Here is a 22,760-nt window from a genome sequence, read left to right as displayed (position 1 = left end):
CTGTCCTCTTCAAGGTGTTATCTTCCAAATCCAAAAACTCCATCTTTAACTTGCTGTAACCAAGTCTTCGCTCCTGCCACAAAGTCACAAACGACTCCCTACATGACTCTGACAAAGATAAACTTGCCCATGTCGTCCTTCTTGACTGTCTGCAGCCTAGGAGATGGTTGATGACACCATCCTCCACTAATGCCACTCCATGGTCATTCAGCTGGCTGGTACTACACTCACCTGGCATCATTCCTGCCTATCTAATTGTCACCAGAGAAATACATGCAGTGATCTCTCTTCCTGCTCCACCGCTGTTAACTCTGGTGCCACTCGAGTACCAATTCTTGAATCGTTTTATTAACCCAGCTATCTGCTGCTCCTTGGTAACATAACCAGAAGCACAGCATTAATTTTCACATCTACACTCAAGACATCAAATTCTACCTCATCACCACTTCCCTCAAATCCTCCCTAATCTATACCAGACCCACAACCCTCTAAGATGTCTGCACACATTTAATTTTGGTATTTTACATTTAAGTGGCCATGCCTTTGGCTGCTGAGGTCCTAAGCTCTGAAATTCTGTCCCCACACCTCTCTGCCTCTAAATCTCACCTTTCATCTTTGAGACGTTCATTAAAACTTCACTCTTGAACAAAGATTTTGATCATCTGGTCGAACAGCTCCAATGTGGCTGAGGGTCATATGGTGTTTTAAAAGTCTCTTGTGAAGCACCTTTTGTCACTCTGAAGGCATAGTTGCATATTCTGAATATTTGGAAGTGTGGAGTAAAATAGGGCAAAGTCAGCATGGTTTCATCAAGGGGAGGTCATGCCTGACAAATCTGCTGGAATTCTTTGAGGAAGTAATGAGCAGGGTAGACCAAGGAGAGCCAATGGATGTTATCTACCTGGACTTCAAGAAGGCATTTGATAAGGTGCCAAAGTGCCACACAGGAGGCTGCTGAGTAAGATAAGGGCCCATGTGTTAGAGGCAAAGTGCTAGCATGGATAGAAGATTGGCTGTCTGGCAGAAAGCAGAGAGTGGGGATAAAAGGGTCTTTCTCAGGATGGCAGCTGGTGACAAGTGGTATTCCATAAGGGTCAGTGTTGGGACCACAACTTTTCACTTTATACATTAATGATCTAGATGAAGGAACTGTGGGCATTCTGGCTAAGTTTGCAGATGATACAAAGATAAGTGGAGGGACAGGTAGTATTGAGGAGGTGGGAAGGCTGCAGAAGGATTTGGACAGGTTAGGAGAGTCGGCAAAGAAGTGGCAGATGGAGTACAACGTGGGAAAGTGTGAGGTCATGCACTTTGGTAAGAAGAATAAAAACATGGACTATTTTCTAAATGGGGAGAAAATTCAGAAGTTTGAAGACTTGGGAGTTCTAGCCCAGGATTCTGTCAAGGTAAACTTGCAGGTTGAGTCAGTAATCAGGAAGGCAAATGCAATGTTGGCATTTATTTTAAGAGGAGTTGAACATAAAAGCAGGGATGTACCACTGAGGCTTTATGAGGCTCTGGTCAGGCCACAGTTGGAGTATTGTGTACAGTTTTGGGCCTCATCTCTCGGGAAGGATGTACTGGCTCTGGAGTGGGTTCAGAGGAAGTTCATGAGAATGATCCCAGGAATGAAAAGCTTAACATGTGAGGAACATTTGAGGACTCTGGGACTATACCCTTTGGAGTTTAGAAGGATGAGGGGGGATCTAATTGAAACTTTCAGAATATTGAATGGCCTGGACAGAGTGGATGTTGGGAAGATGCTTCCATCGGTAGGAGAGACTAGGACCCAAGGGTACAGCCTTAGAGTAAAGGGAAGCCCTTTTAGAACGGAGATAAGGAGAAACCTATTCAGCCAGAGAGTGGTGAATCTGTGGAATTCACTGCCACAGAAGGCTGTGGAGGCCAGGTCATTGAGTACATTTAAGACTGAGATAGATAGGTTCTTGATTATCAAGGGGATCAAGGGTTACGGGGAGAAAGTGGGAGAATGGGGTTGAGGAACTTAGCAGCCATGATTGAATGACGGAGCAGACTCGATGGGCTGAATGATCTAATTTCTGCTCCTACGTCTTATGGTCTTATGGTCTTATATTTTATAGCTCAGATCAATGCAGAGATGGCAGTTGTGCCTATCTGTATACATAGGCTCTCTTTTATCTAACTTGCTCAGAACCTTCTCAAAGAATTGTAACAGATTTGTCAGGCATGACTTCCCTTTGACAAAGCTATGCTGACTCAGCTCTATTTTATCATGCGCTTCCAAGTACTCTGCAATCTCATCCCTAATAATGGACTGTAAAATCTTACCAATAATCAAGGTCAGGCTAGCTGGCCTATAACCTCCTGTCTTCTGCCTCCCTCCTTTTCTAAACAAGGGTGTTACATTAGCTCTTTTCCAGTCTTTAGGCACCCTCCCTGACTCCAGTGATTCTTGTGAGATCACCACCAATGCCTCTACAATCTCCTCAGCTATCTCCTTTAGAACCCTGGGGTGTCATCCAACTGGTCCAGGTGAGTCATCCATCTTCAGACCTTTAAACTTCCCCAGTATCATCTTCATAGTGATGACCACTACAGTCGCCTTTATGCTCTGACTTTAGTGAAGTTTCTGGTATGCTGCTGGTGTCTTCCAATGTGAAAAATGATATAACGTATCTGTTCAGTTCCTCCATCATTTTTTTTGTTCTCCATTACTACTTTTCCAGCCTCATTTTTCAGCAGTCCAATGTCTACTCTCACTTCTCTCTTACCTGTTAGATACCTAAAAAAACCTCCTGCAGTCTTCTTTCATATTGCTAGCTAGTTTACTCTCATATTTCATTGTTTCCCTCACTTATTGCTTTTTTTTTAGTAATCATTTGCAGTTCTTCAGAACAGAGGAGGCAGAGGGGAGGTTTAATTGAGGTGTAACAAAGTGTTTAGATAGAGTGAGTAGGCAAGACATATTTCTCCAAGCAGAGCAGTCACAAACCCATACATTTTAGTTAATTGCTGAAAGGATTACATAAAAACACAGAATAGGAGCAAGTGCAGGCCATTCAGCCCTTTGACCCTGTTCTGCTATTCAGTAGGACCATGAGTGATCATCCAATTCAATATCCTATTCCCCCTTTTTTCCTGTACCCTTTTATCCCTTTAGCCCTGAGAACTGTATCTATCTTCATGAAACCATTCAATGTTTTAGCCTCAACTGCTTTCTGTGGCAGAGAATTCCACAGGCTCACCACTCTCTGGATGAAGAAATTTCTACTCACCTCAGCCCTCAATGGTTGAGGGGCTAGTATTTACATTCAGAGTGTGGTAGTGATCTAGAACTGTGCCGGAAAGGATGGTCAAGGCAAAACTCCGTATTGCACTGAAAACAAAATACCCTTTGATACCCCAGAGGACCAACAGACCTATGGACCAAAAGCCATAAAGTGGGGTCAACATATTGACTCTGATGAAGCATCAGCAGACCCAAAATGTTAACCCTGCTTTATTCCCACAGATGCTGCCATACCTGCTGAGTTTCTCCAGCAAGTTCTGTTTTCGTTTCAGATTCTCCAACATCTGTAGTTCTTCGTTTGATTATTAGCATAAACTGGGATTGGGCTGAATTTGTTGGGAAGCATAGACTCAATGAGCCAAATAGTCTCCTTTTGTGTGAAAAATTGAGCATTATTTCTCCTGTGAGTCAATTAATCTTTAATTAGCTTTAGCAATCCAAGACAACTACAGTATATAATACGAACGAAGTGCTGGAGAAACTCAACAAATCTGGGAGCATCTTTTGAAGAAATATAGAGAAGTTTCAAGTCCGATATGACTGTTTTCGGAATCCTATTACCTTTTGTATACAAGTGTATGTCATTAATGTAACCTCACATTACCACATCAGTTGATTGCTCTTCATTCAATTCAAAGACTTCCAGTGCCTACCTAACACTTCTCTTTTGAACATAGATAGAGCGGCCACATTCACTGTATGATTAACAGAGAACATAGAACAGTACAGCACAGTACAGGCCCTTTGGCCCACGATGTTGTGCCGAACTTTTACCCTAAACCTAAGGTCTATCTAACCTCCACCCCTACCTTATACTATCATCCATATGCCTCTCTAATTGCCGCTTAAATGCCCCTAATGAGGCCGACTCCACTACCGTCTCCGGCAATGCATTCCACGCCCCTACCACTCTCTGAGTAAAGAACCTACCTCTGACGTCTCCCCTTTATCTACCTCCACTCACTTTAAAACCATGCCCACTCGTAATAGCTACGTCCACATGATGCAATCATGGGAGTCACTGGCTAGGTCAACATTTATAGCCCATCCTCAGTTGTCCTTAGAAAAGGGGTGTGAGATGGAGATGTGGTCATGTACTTCATATCTGTGAAATTTACATTTCTTGGGAGAACAACAAGTGGAGTCACATAAGCAGTCTCCAAGTCAGGATTTCACAGAAATGGGGCAAAGGGTGTTCTGGCAGTAAACGGCGAGGACACTGGCTCAATGACAAGACAGTCTGGTAAAATCCAGAATGAAACAATGCAGATGCCAGAAACCTGAAACAGAAATTGCTGGAGAAATGCAAATTTCCTGATGAGTTTCTCCCAGCAATTTCTGTTTTCATTCCAGTAAAATCCAGGATGGTTGATCACCCTGTGCAGATCTGCCAATTTTCAAAAAGTCCTCCCTGTGCCAGAGTGATAGGGCAAGCAGGTGAATGTTTACAAAAAAGCTACCTTAAAAGAAAATAAAATTTCTGCAGAAAATATCAGGCTTAATGGGCCAAATGGATCTTTTATTCGTACTCAGTTGTCTCATGCCAGCAGAACAACTTGATAATCACTGCAGGTTTAGTGAGTGCTAATCACAATCAATCACTGGAAAATAACACATTCTGTTCAGTAACCGTACAATGAATTTCACTCATGTGAAGTTAACATTCTTTCCATTTAGTAGACTCTACTCACTCAGTCTCCTTACAGATCACTTGACACTTGCTTCTGATTCATAAGTTAATGCTGCAAAAGATGTTACCCGTGATTGTTATAGTTTGTACCAATAAACAAAATCCAGCTGAGAGATATTAGTCAAATTAACTGCTTAATAGTCAAATTAAATCCAATTAACTTACACGAGCACAAAGCTTCTGATAGCTAAGAATTTTGGGTAACATCTCTCACCTGGAATCTATTTATTTTTACAAATGCAACAGTTGCTGAGCAAGCTACCTTTGTGGTAGTGACAATTTTTGGAGAAAAGACAAGAGGAGCACAGCAATGCATTCAGATATTCTCTCAATTCATTAAGCTGTTTTGTTCTTATAGCAGGATGCATGCAGGGCGAACAAAACAAAGCACTTGAAATTTTACACTGCATCATTATTTTGTAATAAGTTCTGGGCCAGCTGAATTCATTGAGAGACTAGAGAGAGAGAGAGAGAGAGAGAAAGAGAGAGAGCGAAGGGGTTAATTGAAACAAAGAGGAAAACAAGAGAAGCTACAAATACTGGCCAGAATTTTCCAGTGGCCAGAGAGCCATTATTCCGCCATTGATGCGATTTGCACATAGAGACTCTGCACAATCCCATGATAGCAGACTCTAAAGGAAATGCAAAGAAGATTCTGGTGGTTAATTCCTCTGTGCCTGGAACTGTCCAAAAGTCTCCATTGAAATCTTCTCCCACTCACTCTGACCTACTCCTAACACTGCATCACTTAGCTGACTTCCTCGCCACCTTGCACCCTGGTAGCATACCACTTGTTACCCTACCCCCTTCCCACTTGGTATCCCACCCATCTGGCACCCTACTTACCTGCTACCCTACCCTGTACTCCTGTTGCATCCAACATCCTGAAAAAAACCGCCCAGCTAGCACCCTCCGTACCCGGCATTTTACGTTCTACTGAAGATTCTGCACTCAGCCCCTCCTTTCATCACCACTGGACAACTCTTCATTTTTCTCACATCACACTCAACCTCTCTACCCTGGCTGCTAGACACCCACTCTGCAACTTACTCCTCTCCCCTACCATTGCTACAGGACTGGACCACCCCCTTGACCCCACACCCCAACCCCTTGCCACTGCTGGATCCGATTTCTTCCACCCACCCTGACCTACCTGACTGAAACACTGTTTGGCACTGTTGCGTACCTAGCACCTTACTCCCTACCCATCCGGCACCTTACACCCCCTCCTCCCTGGCTCCATACTCCTTACCCATGTGGCACCCTATTCACCTGGCACCCTACTTATCTGGTACGTTATGCCCCTATGCATCCTGCACCTTACCATCCTACTTTCTTATGGACTTACCATCTGACAGCAGCTATGTTGACCATTAACTGACTGAATATGGCAGCTGACTGCTATGAAAAGGGAATGTGCTTTGTCTTTCCCTGACTGTTGTATAATATGAGAGAACCGAGGGAACTGAGCTACGGCTCCATAATTCTAAGGCAGTTCTGCTTGGAATTTCATCTCAGAATTACAGATATCCCTTCTTTCATAACTAAGTAGGGGTGGAGCAGCAATCTGTGTCTGACTGCTGGTCCTCAGAATATCTAGCCCATCAGTTAGCGGAGGTGGTGACCGAGTGTTATAATCACCACTAGCTCATAGAACATTACCTGGGCTCAAATCCCACCAAGGCAGATGGTTGAATTTGAATTCAACAAAAATCTGGGATTATGAGTCTCATGGCAAGCTTGTTGACTGTCAGGAAATAAAACCCATCTTGTATACTATTGCCATTTAGGGAAGGAAACTGACATCTTTATTTGGTCTGGCCTACATGTAACTCCGGACCCACAGCAATGTGGTTGATTCTTAACTGTCGTCTGGACATTTAAGGATGGGCAATAAATGTTGGCCTGGCCAGCGATGCCCTCATCCCGTGAATGAATAAACAAGATGTCTGATAATGGTGCAACACAGCAGCAGACTATTTATTCCATCTATCTCTGTTAGTTCTGAGGTGGGACTATCCAATTAATCTCACTGCTCCCACTTCCCCCCACAATCTGTTTCTCCTTCACGTAGTTATTCAATTTTATTGAATCCATATCCACCATCTTTCCAGGCGGAGCATTCCAGGTCAGATCAACCTGTTGTGTAAAATATCTTTCCTCATGGAGGTGGAAGTTCTTTTTCCAATCACTTTAAGTCTGTGATGTCAAGTTAATGGCCTTTTCTGCCAGTGGAAACATTCTTTTATTGTTCTTTTACTGCAAGTGAGCGTCACTGAAAGGACCAAAATTTATTATCCCCCTCTAATCTCCCTTGAGATGGTGGTGGTGAACCACTGCAGCCCTTTTGTGGAGAGGAAGTTGGTGGAGGGAGGGCTGCGTGGGAAGATAGTATCTTGTTAGGAAAGGAATGCCAGCATTTTTGACCAAGTAATAGTGAACGAAATGTGATGTGGATGGTGTGTGGCCTGATGGGGAACTGGCAGCTCATGTCTTCCCAAGCATCTGCTGTCTTTGTCTTTTGGTCAGAAAGAGACCTGGTGAGTTGTTGCTTTACATCTCTTCAACCCTGCACCAAGCCCCAGCAGCAATGTAAATCAAGTAAAGGTTCCAGTTGCCCTTGCTTCCTTCAGACAGCAGCTGTAAAATTAATTTTTGTATCATATTCCCAGCCCAACTCTTCATTCTCCACTGCCGCATAATTAATGTAAAAGTTGCCCACATTGATTTAAAAATTTTCTTTTGCCTGTTTCCATCCGTTGAATAATTAAGTTAACAATGACAGCTGCATTAATTAATTAATTGCCATGCAAAGATTTCTTCTTTTATCTAATTTATATATTTTGGGCATCACAGATTTTAACTGCAATTTATTCATGAGTGCTGGTTGCTGCCTGTAAAACATACAACTTCCTCACCATCAATAGCAACTGCTTTTTCCCAATGATTTTTTTTAAAAATCCCATTCCATTAAATGGCAACTATTTTTTGTTAAGTTATGTTGGTATGACTCCATTCATCTGATTGGCCAACGACAATGAGATAGGGAGCTGCCTTTTTATGTTAATTCCTGGATGCTCAGCATTGTCTGGCTCAAAATGGCAAAGAAATGCCTGCACGCCCCTTAGACAATCAAATTATTTTACCATTGTATAGGCTCAGAGCAACAATTAATTAATTTATTTATCACGATAATGGTTCACTGGTTTGCATGGAAATGAGGATAAATTTCTTCACTAATATGCTTGTAAATCATCAGAGATGTGTGGCTGCTTGGCATATTCAAAGATTTAAATTAGTATACTTTGGATACTAAGGGGATCAAGGGATATTCCAAAAGGGCAGGAAAGTAAAGTGAGGTAGGTCATTGGCCGTCATCTTATTTCAAACGCAGAGCAGGCTCAAATGCCGTATGGTGATCCTGTTCTGATTTCTTCTGACCTTTATTTAGATGGAAGGTAATTTAAGCAGATTCCGAAAACTTGGTGCCGTACATTCCTTAGAGTACTCTTTCAAGGCAACACTAAGTGTTGGATTTTCACGATGGAGGCAGGAGGCTGAGCTGAGAAATCTATCAGCTTAACAAGATCACCATGATAATAACCCATATACGAATGAAGGAGAGCTGTGGTATGATCAAGTTATGCCTACAGGGTCACTAAGTGGGCAATTGCTCAGGTAGTCTGGTTAAAGGCTTTGGTTCTCTTCGATGTTGATCCAATTTTAGACCTTCTAGCCCTCATCCCAAAACAATCCCCCTCCTTTGCTCCCACCATCCCTCCATGCCATCTCATAGAATCCCTACAGTGTGGAAACAGGCCCTTCGGCCCAACAAGTCCACGCTGAACTGCAGAGCATCCCATGCAGACTCATCCCCCTATAACCCACCTAATCTAGGACAATTTAGCATGGCCAATTCACCTAACTGCACATCTTTGGACTGTGGGAGGAAACCGGAGCACCGAGAGGAAACCCATGCAGACACAGGGAGAATGTACAAATTCTACACAGATAGTCACCCAGGCTGGGATTGAACCCAGGCCCCTAGCGCTGTGAGGCAGCAGTGCTACCCACTGAGCCACTGTGCCGCTAACCCAATGCCACATAACCCAATGCCACCCGCCCTATCCACTCATCGAATATCCACTTTTGGTTAATCTCAGGAGCTATGTGGAGAAGGACAAAGATAACTTTAACGATATAAAAGAGTTCTTATTCATGCATACTTGATACAGAAATAAATGTCCTAATTATGAAATCCCTTCAAAGATTTAAATCCCCTTAAGTGGCCAATTTGTTAAAAAAAAACTTTTATTCACTAACCATATAAAAGAAAGTTCATCCTTTAGTAGCCTTATAAAACTATCAACAATAACAAAAGCACACCTCCTTGCTGAGATAGAAGGTTTGGAGATTTGAAACTTAGCAAAATAATCATAACGGGCTCAATGAGAATAGGAGCCTTTGGGAAATTTCAACAATGAAGTCTATTGAAATTACATGTGTTTTTCTTCAAGCTACACCTGAAAGCATTTCAGTGAATGCACTCCAGTAGCAGCTTTTTTACTCTCAATGACACGTTCAATTTGATTTTCTTAATATTGCCCAGTTTGGGTCCTGCCAAAGTCACTAAGTTCCTGACCTCATTACAGCCTTGGTTCAAACATGGACAAAAGCGCTGAATTCCAGAGGTCAGGTGAAAGCGGCAGCCTTTGATATCAAGGCCGCATTTGAGTGTAGCATCAAGAAGCCATAGCAAAGCTGGAATCATGGGTATCAGGAGGCAAACTCTCCGTTTGGTTGGAATCATACCTGGCACATAAGGAAGGTGGCTGTGGTTGTCGGAGGTCAATCATCTCAACTCCAAGACATCTCTGCAGGAGTCGGGGTAGTATGCTAGGCTCAGCCACCTTCTGCTGCTTCATCAATGACCAGTACTTCATTATCAGTACAGAAGTAGGAACATTAACCGATGATTGCGCAAGTTTAGTATCATTTGTGAATTCTCAGAAACTGAAGCAGTCCATGTTCAAATGCAGCAAGGTCTGGATAGTATCCAGCCTTGAGATGACATGTGGCAAGTAACATTTGTTCCAGTCAAATGCTAGGCAATGATCATCTCCAAAAAGAGATAATCTAACCACTGCTCCTACACATTCAATGGTATTACCATCACTGAATCTCCCACTATCGGCATCCTGGGAATTACCATTGACCAGAAACTCAACTGGACTCGCTACATAAACACAGTGGCTACAAGAGCAGGTCAGAATCTAGGTATATTGCTGTGAATAACTCCCCTCCTGACTCACCAAAGCCTGTCCACCGTCTACAAGGCACAAGTCAGGAGTGTGATGGAATGCTCCCAACTTGCCAGGATGGGTGCAGCTCCAACAACACTCAAGAAACTTAACACCATCCAGGACAAAGCAGCCCACTTGATTGGCACTACATCCACAAACATCCGCTCCTTCCACCACTGATACTCAGTAACAGTAGTGTGTACTATCTACAAGGTGTACTGCAGAAATTCACCAAAGATCCTTAGACAGCACCTTCTCAACCCATGACCACTTCACCTGAAAGGAAAAACAAAGGTAGATGGGAACACCACCACTTTCAAGTTTCCCTCCAAACACTAGAGACGGGCAGTAAATTCAGAACAGCCAGCGATGCCACACCCCATGAGTGAATAAAAATTAACTAGAGGGCGAATGATTTAAATAACTTAAGACCCCTGCCACTTAAACAAATTATTTCATACATAAGGATGTACGAAATAGGAGCAGGAGTAGATCATTTGTCCCTCCCATGTGTCCCAGGCCTCAGCTCCTCTTTCATGCCAAACTCCTGTTTGCCATTAACTCTTTGATATTTCAAAAGTCTATTTACCTCCTCTTTATACATTTTTACTGATCTAATCTCCATAATTCTCTCGGGATCGAGATCTGCAACAATCCCCTACTCTCTGGGAGAAGAAATTCCTCTCCATTTCAGTTTTAAATGATTTCTCCTTTTTTCTGTAACTATACACCCTAGTTAAGATTCTCCCACTGGTGGACACAACATCTCCACCTCTACCCAGTGAAAGCCTCTTGGAATCATGTCCGTTACAATAAGATCACCCCTTATTTTTCTAAACTGTAATGAATAAAGGCCTAACTTGTTTAGCTGTTCTTTGTAATAAGACAACCCCTTCGTCCGAGACATCAACCAATGCATTTTTTTTATAACTGCCTCCAATGTCAGTATATCCTTTCTTAAATATAGGAACCAAAACTGTACACAGTACTCCAAGTGCAATCTCACCCTGGACAGTTGTAACAAGACTTCCCTGTTTTAAACTCCAAACCCCTAGCAATAAATTTCAGTTGCCTTCTTAACTTGCTGCACTTGCCTGCTGTGTTTTTGAGTTTCATGCACAAGGATGTGCAGATCCTTCTGTGCTGCACATTTTTGGGATCAGTCTCCAATTAAATAATAGTCTGCCCTTTGATTGTTTCAACCAAAATACATGACCTCACATTTTTCTATATTGCTTCATTTGCTAAGTTATTTGGCCCACTTAATCAACCTATCCATACCCCCTTGAAGATTCCTTATGTCCTTATCAGAACATGTCCTCATCAGAACATGTCCTCCCACTTATTTGTGTACCATCAGCAAAATTTGATACATCATATGCTGCCCCCTCCTCCAATTTATTAACATGGATAAAAAATAATTGAGGCCCTAGGACTGATCCTTGTGGAACTTCATCAATTATGTCTTTCCAACCTGAAAAAAGTCCACTAATCCTGACTTTCTGACTTTTGTGTGTTAACATAGGGGAGACAATGACCTAGTGGTATTATCATTGGACTGTTAATCCAGAGACCCGGATAACATTCTGGGGACCCAGGTCTGAATCCCACCATGGCAGATGATGGAATTTGAATTCAAGAAATATCTGGAATTAAGACTCTAATGATGACCGTGAATCCATTGTTGATCGTTGGGAAAAAACCCATCTGGTTTACTAATGCCCTTTAGGGAAGGAAACTGTCATCCTTACCTGGTTTGGCCTACATGTGACTCCAGACCACAGCAATGTGGTTGACTCTTAACTACCCTCTGGGCAATTAGGGATGGTCAATAAATGCTGCCTCACCAGTGACACCCTCATCTTATGAATGAATAAAGGAAAAATCCTCAATCCATGCTAATACATTACTCCAATACCATGAACTCCTATCTTATACAATAAATGTTTAAGTGGCACCTTCGTGAATGCCTTTTGATAATCTAAATACACTACATCTATAGATTCTGCTCTCTTAACTCTGCCTGTTATATCCTTAAAGAACTTGATCAGATATTTCAAACCTGATTTCATTTTTGCAAAATCTTGTTGATTCTAAATGTGTTAAGCTTTTCTAAGTGTCCTGCTGTTTCTTTCATAAGAATGGACTCTGGCATTTTTCCAGTGACCGATATTCGAATAGACACCTATTGTTTCCTGCTTTCTGTGTCCCTCCCTTCTTGAAAGGGCATCACATTAATGGCTTCTCAATCTGCTGGAACCCTCCAGGAATCCAGTGAGTTCAGGGATATTTCGACCAATGCCTCCTTCTATCTTTCCAGCCACTTTCTACAAAACTCTTGGATGCAGGCCATTAGGTCCTGGTAATCTGTTTGCCTTTAGTCCCCTTAATTTGTTAAATAATTTGGTCTTGTGTTGTTTCAGAAACACAGAGTCCTTCTCGTCTCTGTCTGTCTCTCCCTCTCTGTCTCTCTCTAATCTTTCTCTCTCTCCCCAGCAACCCCCACCCCAATGTTTTAGGTGCTGATGAGTCTCCAAGTCATCTTTGATACCATTTCAACATCCGAATCCCACCACTATTTTTCGAACAGGTTTGGAATCAGTCTGACTCAGCCAGAATTCTGTCCATATTGTAGGGCAGAAATGATTTTTTAATGATCTACTCAAGGGGTCTACTCGTACTTACTAAATATATATTAGTAACTCGTGAATAATACTTGCATTTCTCCCCATTTATTGACAGACATTTTAGATGGGTCAAGTCATTTCCAGCATATCCCTTGGTTGTATGATCTAGCCCTGAATGCAATATTCATGCTGTACAGATCTCTAATTTTGTGTGATGTGCTGAATTCTAGATAAATGGAAAATTGTGTTTCTGTGAAATTTGTTTTCTTCTGTCAATTATTTTTATCTTTCAAACAAATAGGCTAGCGATCCTATTGAAGTCGTTGAGACTGCATTTAATCTTTGTAAAAGGACATTCATTAATCCACTGCCTTCACAGTCTTTATGTACATAAGATAGGGCTGTTTACTGTCTTTTCAAGGCATTTGCACTTCAAGTAACTAAAGACCCCTTATAACCTTAGAATGTGTTGCTACCTTAGAATATCTTCCAGCATTATTTGCTGATAAGCTAATGCAGAATTTGAGGAACATTTTAATCAGTTTCTACTCTGAAATAGCACCACAGAGGCCAGTATCCTGCCACATAGTCACCCTTTATTTACATGCAGAAAGTCCTTGGCTGTGGTGCAGCCTCGTCAGTGTCAGCATCCAGAGTGTCGCAATTTCTGACTCTCCTCTTTTTATCTGTTGGCCAGGGCTCCCAGATTGGACCAGGTTAACGTCTCCAATCAGGGAACTTGTATTCTATGAGGTCCAGCTGGCTGACCTTGTTACAATCACTACGTATTCCTTGCTTTCTGTAATGCTTCATGTGGGAATACTTTACAGGATTTGATCATTGGTTTACTGGAATCAACAGAGTGCTACTGAGATACATTTAAGAATGCAAGAAGAGGTCATAATAGCATGTACCCATTATGAAATTCCTTTACCTATTTTGAAAATTACAAATAGCTTTTAATGAAGATAATATTTAAAAGCATATTAGGCATATGTATGAAGCTGAGACAGCAAATATGAAAAAACACTCCCATTCCATTGTCGGAACTTGGGTATTTAGAGAAAATAAGCCATTTTGCAATAACAAGCTTAATAATACAAGTGAAAGCCTAATATTTTCACATGGGTGAAATTCCAATTCCTGCTGCATTTTCATTTCATTTTTACATTAACTATTGATCAGGTATAATTATATAAGGGTATTGCTTTTCATTTTCCAATACAGAAGTAAAGTTACATACGATTAGGAGATAAATTTGGACAAAAAGAGTGTTTTGGCCCAATTAATCTTAATATCTTTCCAAAGTTAGAACTTTCCTGCCCTCTTTTAGCGAAATCAGTTTTTTGTTAATATGACCTTAAATGCCTTTTCTAACAATCTGTTCCTGCATTTATTCTTAACCATTGAATATGTGCCCTCATGTTCCATTACCTCGGCACATCTGAAAATAATTTGCTGTCCTATTGTGCATTTTTTAATGTCCCCATAAAGCCCTTTCCACAAAATCTCGAATTACGAAACATTTTCTCTCAGTCTACATTTCTAATTCTGGGAATTTAGATACTGCCAAGCTATCTAGTGATGTATGAAAAAGAGGTTAAAAACAGAAGATGTCACACATAACTCTGCAGGTCCTGGTAGCAACTGTGCAAAGAGAGGCAGATTTAATAGTTCAGACCCGTGACCTTCCATCAGAACTCATATGTCGAAATCTACAACAGTGACCCACATTTAAAGCAGAAATCCTGATGTAGCTGACACTCCAGAAATTCCCCAGGATATTGAAAATTCCAGAAGGCAATTCCTTTGCATCAGGAACCCTCCAAAAAAGGCTCCTGATGTCGGAAACTTTAGTCTGTTCTAATTCACTTAAGCTTAACAGGTACCCAGGAAATGTTTAAACAAAACACCTGCTCTCGCAGTAAGGAATGTCAGATCATCCATGATCCTATTGAATGGCTCAGCAGACTCAAAGGGCCAAATGGCCTACTTTCTTTTCCTATTTATTATGGTCTTATATTAATATGGTGGCTCCTGGTGACTTCCAGACTTACTCCCAGCCACCCAATTACACTCCCATTGACACCCTGCCACCCCCTGAACCTGAAACCCCTTTCCCCAACCCCTGTTCCTCAACCTTGATCTGATAAGGTCCCCCCAACCCCAAGCCACCCTTCCAACCTGACACTTCCTGACCTGACCCGACAACCCCATTCCCTATTTCAACCCGAGATGTGCTCAACAAGCCAACCTGATACCCAACTTGAATCAACATTCCCAATCCTTTAATCCGTCACTTCCCTGACCTGACCTGAGGCAATTCTGCAATGTGACACACCCCTCCTAACCCACCATGACATCACTTCGAACTAACCCAATGACCCCCCCAACCCAAACCAACACCTCCCCAAACTGATGTGACCGATACACCTCCTCCCAGCAACTCAGTGACTTCGCCCAAGTCCAACAGACCCCCTCCCCTGACCCGTAGTGACATTTGGACACCCCCAACCCAGCTTGTTTCAGCATCCCAGCCCAACCCGGCCCAACCTGACATAACACTTCTGACCTTGCCCTCACCCAACAAGACCTTATAATACCATCTGCTGACCTGACCCAATCTGCAACCAACTTTAAGCAGTCATCCATTTAACCTGGCACTCTAGCCACCTGTAACCTGACTCATCTGTAACTTGACCCAACTGAGTTGTCTGACACTCTGCCTATGTCATCAGCCTATGAGATCACGCCTCCTCTCGGCCCACTCATCTCCCACCCTAACCTCACTTTCAAGTGCCTACTGGCCATTTATATTTCAGAATTCCGCTTTGAGTGTCGTAAACCGGCACATGGTTTCGATAATGACCATCTCCGTTGCTGACTTTGTGAAACACTGTACAGATTCATAGCAGGTGGGCCCTGTCCAGGAATCCCCAGCACAAATGTTTTCAAGAGCTAAAGGGATGAAAGGGTACAGGAGGAGAGGTGGAACCGGATATTAACTCAGATGGTCTGCCATGATCATATTGAATGGCAGAGCAGGCTCAAAGGGCTGAATGGCCTGCTCCTGTTCCTATTCTCTACATTTCTAAAAGTCATCAAAAGGGAAGGGGGTATCTTTAATGCAGTCAGGATTGGAAGCATGTTTTCCTTCTTCTTCCTGGAATTTTTGAGCTTATACATATGTTTCTCTTGATGTGTGTGCATTCAAGTGTGCACCCCACCATGGCAAATTTGCTGCCACTATCTTCTTTAAGTATCGCGATTTGTAGGGCCATCTTAGTGTAATGTGGAAAACTGCTCATTGATCTAACTAGAAAAGACTGTTATATTGAACAAGCAGTAGTTTATTGCATATTAGTAACTAGATACAGGCTATATTAGACATTATTACAGAGACTATGAGGAGGACTAGATGTTTGGTCTTATCCCTTCAAGAACCCTAGATGTTCTGCCCACATGTCCAAATGACTTCATCATCGTGGGCATTGCTTAATATATGCCTCAATACTAACCCTTTCACATCTTATACTATTATGTATCTCTCTCCATAGATCTGTTGAATATTTTCAATATTTTTTCGTTTTATTTTGTATTTCTAGCGTCCATAGTTCTCTGTTTTTGGATTCAGAAAGGGAGGTGATAACTCTAATCTGAGGGATAATGGAGTGGGGAAATATTTAAATATAGCCCACGATCAGCATATTAAATCTGCACTTCACAAATCTAAGGACGTTTTGACATCTTCACCTACAGGGCATGCTTTTCCTGCAAAGTTGATTGATGTAGCCGATTTCAAATAATGTGGGCTTTAAGTCGTATCTATGGCTAATGGAGTTAAGGCTGCTAAGCCCACATGAAAATGACTTATGTGTTTTAGATGTTTCAAGTGCTCAGCTAAATATTTGGCCTATTACAGATAGTATGGTGGTTTGTTGAGTGTGTCGTTGGTTGTGCAGCATGGTCATTGTCTCCTTCTGACTGTATTGACCATTATTCTCCCATCTGTTCTGTGGTCTTCCTATTGAGGTGACAAAGTGTTAGCTTGTTATTCAGTTATTAGCACTGTTTGCTCTTAGTCATAAAGTTTCAGCTTCAATTCCCACTACATTGCTTGATCACAAAAGATAGGTGCAGTTCTTTGGGTGTGCTCCACTGGCAAAGTGCCATTTCCTGGAATAAGATTTGAAACTATGGTCTCAAGTACCTGAGATAACAAGGTGTAGAGCTGGATGAACACAGCAGGTCAAGCAGCATCAGAGGAGCAGGAAGGCTGACGTTTCGGGTCGAGACCCTTCTTCAGAAATACCTGTTTGGATCAATATTAAAAAAATCCTATGGCATTATTTTGAGAAAAGAGCAGAGGAATTATCTGGCCAATCTTTATCCCTTGGTCAAATGTCATTAAAGCAGATTCTCTGTTCATTCTCACATTGCAGTTTGTGGATGGTTGCTGTATGCAAATTGGCTGACACTTTTCCAGATTTGGAACAACAGTAGAGATTGCTACATGGGTTTTAAAGCATTCTGAGATTTTCAGTGATCATGAATGAGGCTTTAAAAATGTTTTTTCTTGTTTCCTAATGGGCACAGCACATTACTGCTTTTGGGGCCAGCCAGCACATGACACTTAATGAGCTGCTATCCATGATGAACCTTGCTACCACTATCCTTTTCAAGTGAAGTAAAGTGAAATATAGGATCTACTTGGTTCAATTGTGTACAGGAAAATCACTTCTTGGTCTAACTAAGGGAGTCTCTTGCAGTGAACAAGATATAGTTTATTGCACTTTGGCAATTACAGGTTACATTGATAAAATATATTGTTACAGAGACTTGGAGGAGGACCTGCTGTTAGGTCTTACTCCTTTGAGATCCTAAGCTGCCCACATGTCCTAGTGGGTACAAAATAACTGCTCAGAAGCCAGTATCCTGTCACCAAGTCACCCTTTATTTCCATGTGCACAGTACATGGGGTCTGACCAGCCAGCCCAGAACCCATCCCTAGACTGTGGAGACCTTTTGAATCTCCTGCTTATATCTATCAGTCAGGGCTCCCTGATTAGTCCAGGTTAACAACCCCAATCAAGGATCTCATAGTCAATGGATCCACCCGGCCCTGGTTCCAATCACCACAGGCTGACACTTACAGCACTTGTCAGTATTTACCCTTTCAGATCCATACTCAAAAGTTGTAATACTCTTTAACAGGTTGGCAGATCTCAGATCTGTCGAGACGATCAGGAGTACGATTGATATGGAGGACACTAAGGAAAGAGAAGAATATGGGGATAGGTAGAAAAGTGGATTTGAAGTCGAAGCTCACCCAGGATCCTGTGCATAATCAAGGGAGCCACCTATACCTATGTTCATGTTCAGTACCCTAGTGTGCAGATTATAAACTCAGTGTGTTTCGGTTAAGCTAAGACGTAGGAAGTGCGCTACCATTTCTGCAAGTGATTAGACAGCAGATAAATTGTGAGAAATACACAGATCAGGGAGGATGAGGGATCACCCTCTCAGGTTCTATCAGGGCAGACTAGAGACCAGTAAAGCTGAGGAGCAGGTTGCTGGTTTCTGTGATGAATAATGCAGATTGATGTTTCAGCCATTGCACCTGTGTGCCATAAACTGAATGGACTGGCCAGTCAATTCTTCCTGGTTCTCCTGAATTTGGTGAGGAGCCAGGAAAGTGTCAGATGTTTTCCTGTTGCCATGCCATTTTGCTGTCGATGAGATGAGTGCCACGTCCTGCTTGAAACCTAATAGAGGGCGTGCTCTCTGCTTCATACCAGCAGAGAGCAGGCTGTTCCTCTAAGTGAGGGTATAAACTGTACCAGCAGCTTCCTCCAGGATGTTCCGAGTGTGGGCTAATCCTCTTTTTTGGGCCCTCTGTGATAACCCGCCCCTCCCAACTCCTGACTGACCCTGGTGCCCCCAGAGCACACTTCTCAGGCTTTGAGTCCATCGGAGTTACATCATTCTCAGGTGCAGCTCCTCACTATGGCCAATGCTCCTGGTGATGCTGCTGAGATCATCGAGCTATCCACCGACTGGGGGAATTGCCTAGTAGCTCATGGAAACCAGCGACTGACCATGATAGGATGGCAGGCTCAAAGGAAGCCATTTACTTGGCTCCACTCATTGAAAAATTGCAACTGTGGATCCTGCAGGATCCCCCCCCAACACCCCATTACACTGCTTTTCTAATCTGGCGGTGAGATCCCAACCTTGGGGAAAATCCTGGCCCAGCTGTCAAACTTCAGCAACTCAGTCCTTTTGTACCTTATTTATCCCATTTTGAAGTTAGTTCTGTTTGAGCACTATGAGCTGGAAGGCTTGGAAAGGCAGATTTCAATAGTTGGCCCTCTCCTTCACTCCATTCCCAGCACTAGTGCTAACTAACAACTCTTCAGTCTTAAGAAAGCCAACAAGCACATACTCAAATGAAGCCCAGACAGTGGAAGGCACACCTCTGTGAACCATTACTGAAGAGGGACACAGGGGCTAACCTTTACTGTTGAAATTTTTCTCAGTGGCTTACTGGAACAAAAGGATGACGTGTTGTACAATCTGCCTGCAAAGGTACATGTGACTTAAATAAATCAAGTCAAACTGTAGCCATGGAGAAAGGTTATGAAGTGCCAATTGGATGCATAAGTGAATATGTTCAGAATATTTTCCCAAGATGAACAACAAGACAAAACAGTCCGGAGAATAAATCTATTCTGTACAAAGGAATTTAAAGACCTGGGAACTGAAAGATGTATGATACACACTGAGGAAAGAATTGTCACTTATTGTTTCCTCTGGCATAAGAGTCTGCAACCAGAGGACACATATTACAGGTAATTGGCAACTGAGCCAGAGGAAAAACTATTGTTTTGCTTTATTTTTACGTGTGGTGATACGGAATACGGAATTGTTGCAATACAGAATGCATTGCCTGTGACAGCTTTAGTCAACAGTTCAGATTCAGATTTGATAATTTAGTTCCAAAGGGAATTGAATGCCGACTTGAAGGGGAAAGCTTTGCATGGTCAAGGGGAGAGCATGGGGGAAGAATGTTAAACAGAAAGTGCTGGAGAGACTTAGCAGGTGTGACAGCAACTGTGAAGAGGGAAACAGAGTTGATATTTTGAGTCTAATATCATTCCTCTTTGAAACCTTTTCTCTCTCCACAGATACTGCCAGACCTGCCATGTCTCTCCAGCATTTTCTATTTTTATTTCGGATTTCCAGTATCCACCATATTTTGTGTTTATTTGGGGAAGAATATTAATTTGATATCTTTTTCAATGAGGTTTTAAATGGGTAGAATGACCTACACGGTGCTGTCTGTTCATTCTGTATGTGATTCACATACCTGTTACATGGAGGCAGTGTGTCAAGTATGGACATAAACATGATAATGTTTGGCTGTTACATTGAATGAGAGGATAACATGCCTCAGATGAGGCTTAGCTTGGACAATGCAGAACAAGTGTGGAAGAGAATCACAGTTAAGAACAGTTGAGACTGCAATTAGAACATAGAACATAGATCAGTACAGCACAGTACAGGCCCTTTGGCCCACGATGTTGTGCCGAACTTTTACCCTAATCCTAAGGTCTATCTAACCTCCACCCCTACCTTATACTATCATCCATATGCCTGTCTAATAGCAGTTTAAATGGCCCTAATGAGGCCGACTCCACTAACCGCTCCAGCAATGCATTCCACGCCCCTACCACTCTCTGAGTAAAGAACCTACCTCTGACGTCTCCCCTATATCTACCTCCACTCACTTTAAAACTATGCCCCCTCGTAATAGCCACCTCCACCCTAGGAAAAAGTGTCTGGCTGTCCACTCTATGTATACCTCTGATCATTTTCTAAACCTCTATCAAGTCACCTCTCATCCTTCGACGTTCTAAAGAGAAAAGCCCTAGCTCTCTCAACCTTTCCTCGTAAGACCTTTCCTCCATTCCAGGCAACATCCTGGTAAATCTCCTCTGCACCTTTTCCAACGCTTCCACATCTTTCTTGTAATGAGGTGACCAGAACTGGACACAATATTCCAGATGTGGCCAAACCAGGGTTTTGTATAGCTGGAGCATAACTTCACGGCCTTTAAACCCAATCCCTCTATTAATGAAAGCTAACACACCATATGCCTTCTTAACAACTCTATCCACCTGGGTGGCAGCTTTCAGGGAACTGTGGACATGAACCCCAAGATCCATCTGCACCTCCACACTGCCAAGAATCTTTCCGTTAACCCTGTATTCTGCTTTCAAGTTTGTCCTTCCAAAATGAATCACCTCACACTTGTCAGGGTTAAACTCCATCTGCCACTTCTCAGCCCAGCTCTGCATCCTATCAATGTCCCTTTGTAACCTAGAACAGCCCTCTGCACTATCCACAACGTGACCCACCTTCGTATCATCTGCGAATTCTTCAATAAAATGTTTATTTTTGTTAATACATGGGTGTGGCCATTGCTGGCTGGGCCAGCATTTATTGCCCGTCCTTAGATGCATTTGAGAAGGTGATGGGGCGCTGCCTTCTTGAACTGCTGCAGTCCATTTGCTGTAGTTAGACCCACAATGCCACTAGGGATGGAATTCCAGGATTTTGACCCAGCAATAGTGAAAGAATGACAATTTATTTCCAAAGTCAGAAGTCACAGGACACCAGGTTTTAGTTCAACAGGTTTATTTGAAATCACACTTTTTCAGAGTGTTGCTGCTTTGTAGGAGCAGCGCTCCAAAATCTTGTGATTTCAACTAAACCTGTTGGATTATAACCTCGTGTCATGTGACTTCTGACTTTGTCCACTCCAGTCGAACGCTGGCACCTCCACATCATGATGTATTTCCAGGTCAGGATAGTGAATGCTTGAAGGGGGATGTATAAATGGTGATGTTTCCATGTATCTGCTGCCTTGTCTTTCTAGATGGAAGTGGTCACGGGTTTCGAAGGTGCTGTCTAAGGATCTATAACTGGTTGGCAATAAGTTTTTTGGTTATAAGAATAGTTATTGACTAAATAATCAGGTATTACAAAGGACAGGGAGATCTTCCAGTGTTGGGTCAGTGAATGGGCAAGTTTGTCTGAATTGACGAGGGCGCAATGGTGGAATTGTAGGAATATGTGGGCATTCATAGAATTTTCTTCATAATGAAGGAGTATTTATCTAAAGTTTTCCCTCAGGAATCTTTCATATTCTAGGCTTTATTGAATGAAGCATATGGAAGGAGGGGACATAAATAGTCTCTTTCTGTGCTGTAACAATTTTATGAATCTGTGACTTGGTGATCTCCTCTCATATGTAGCCCTGTTCCTGTAGAAAAGAAACCAAATGATAATAGGAGTGGAGTTTTCAAAGACTAATGGAATAAGTAAGGACAGAAACAATTAAGCGATTAATGGGTGGAATACTTTTTGAGGGATAGGGAATGGTAATCTGTCAACCAAGGAATGACATAAGCAGTAAACTGATACCTTCACTGGCAACCTGAAATGATTTCAGAGAGAAATACTGGAGGACACTTTCCTTAAGAGATCAATTAATTGTGTAATGCTCGCAATAGGGCATTCTGTTCAAGCTGTTGACCTGATGACGATGAATGTCTTTGTGCTCTGTGCTTCCTTATGTCAATGTAATAAGTGCCGAATTATCCAGTTTGTAACATATTGACAGGTAAGAGTTATTCCTGAGCCACACATTTATTTAGCCACTTATTAAGCATCACAATTGAGTAGTCAGCTTTTTACTGTCACTAGATATTGGTATGTAAACAAAAACAAAGTTGCTGGAAAAGCTCAGCAGGTCTGGCAGCATCTGTGAAGGCAAAAACAGAGTTAACGTTTCGGGTCCGGTG

The 22,760-nt window shown here is 42.3% G+C and overlaps 1 protein-coding gene across 1 annotated transcript in view; it reads left to right on the top strand.

Moving 5' to 3' along the window:
• LOC125483322 (gamma-aminobutyric acid receptor subunit gamma-3) overlaps positions 1–22,760 on the top strand; it is a 548,041-nt gene that overhangs the window by 211,147 nt on the left and 314,134 nt on the right. Inside the window, exon 6 of the mRNA XM_048598107.1 lies at positions 10,606–10,612. Within this exon, the coding sequence (XP_048454064.1) occupies positions 10,606–10,612 (7 nt within the window). The remainder of the gene's footprint in view (positions 1–10,605; positions 10,613–22,760) is intronic.

The sequence above is a fragment of the Rhincodon typus genome, chromosome 6, assembly GCF_021869965.1.
Source record: "Rhincodon typus isolate 14 chromosome 6, sRhiTyp1.1, whole genome shotgun sequence".
Lineage (NCBI taxonomy): Eukaryota > Metazoa > Chordata > Chondrichthyes > Orectolobiformes > Rhincodontidae > Rhincodon > Rhincodon typus.
This window is presented reverse-complemented; position numbering and strand designations above follow the sequence as displayed.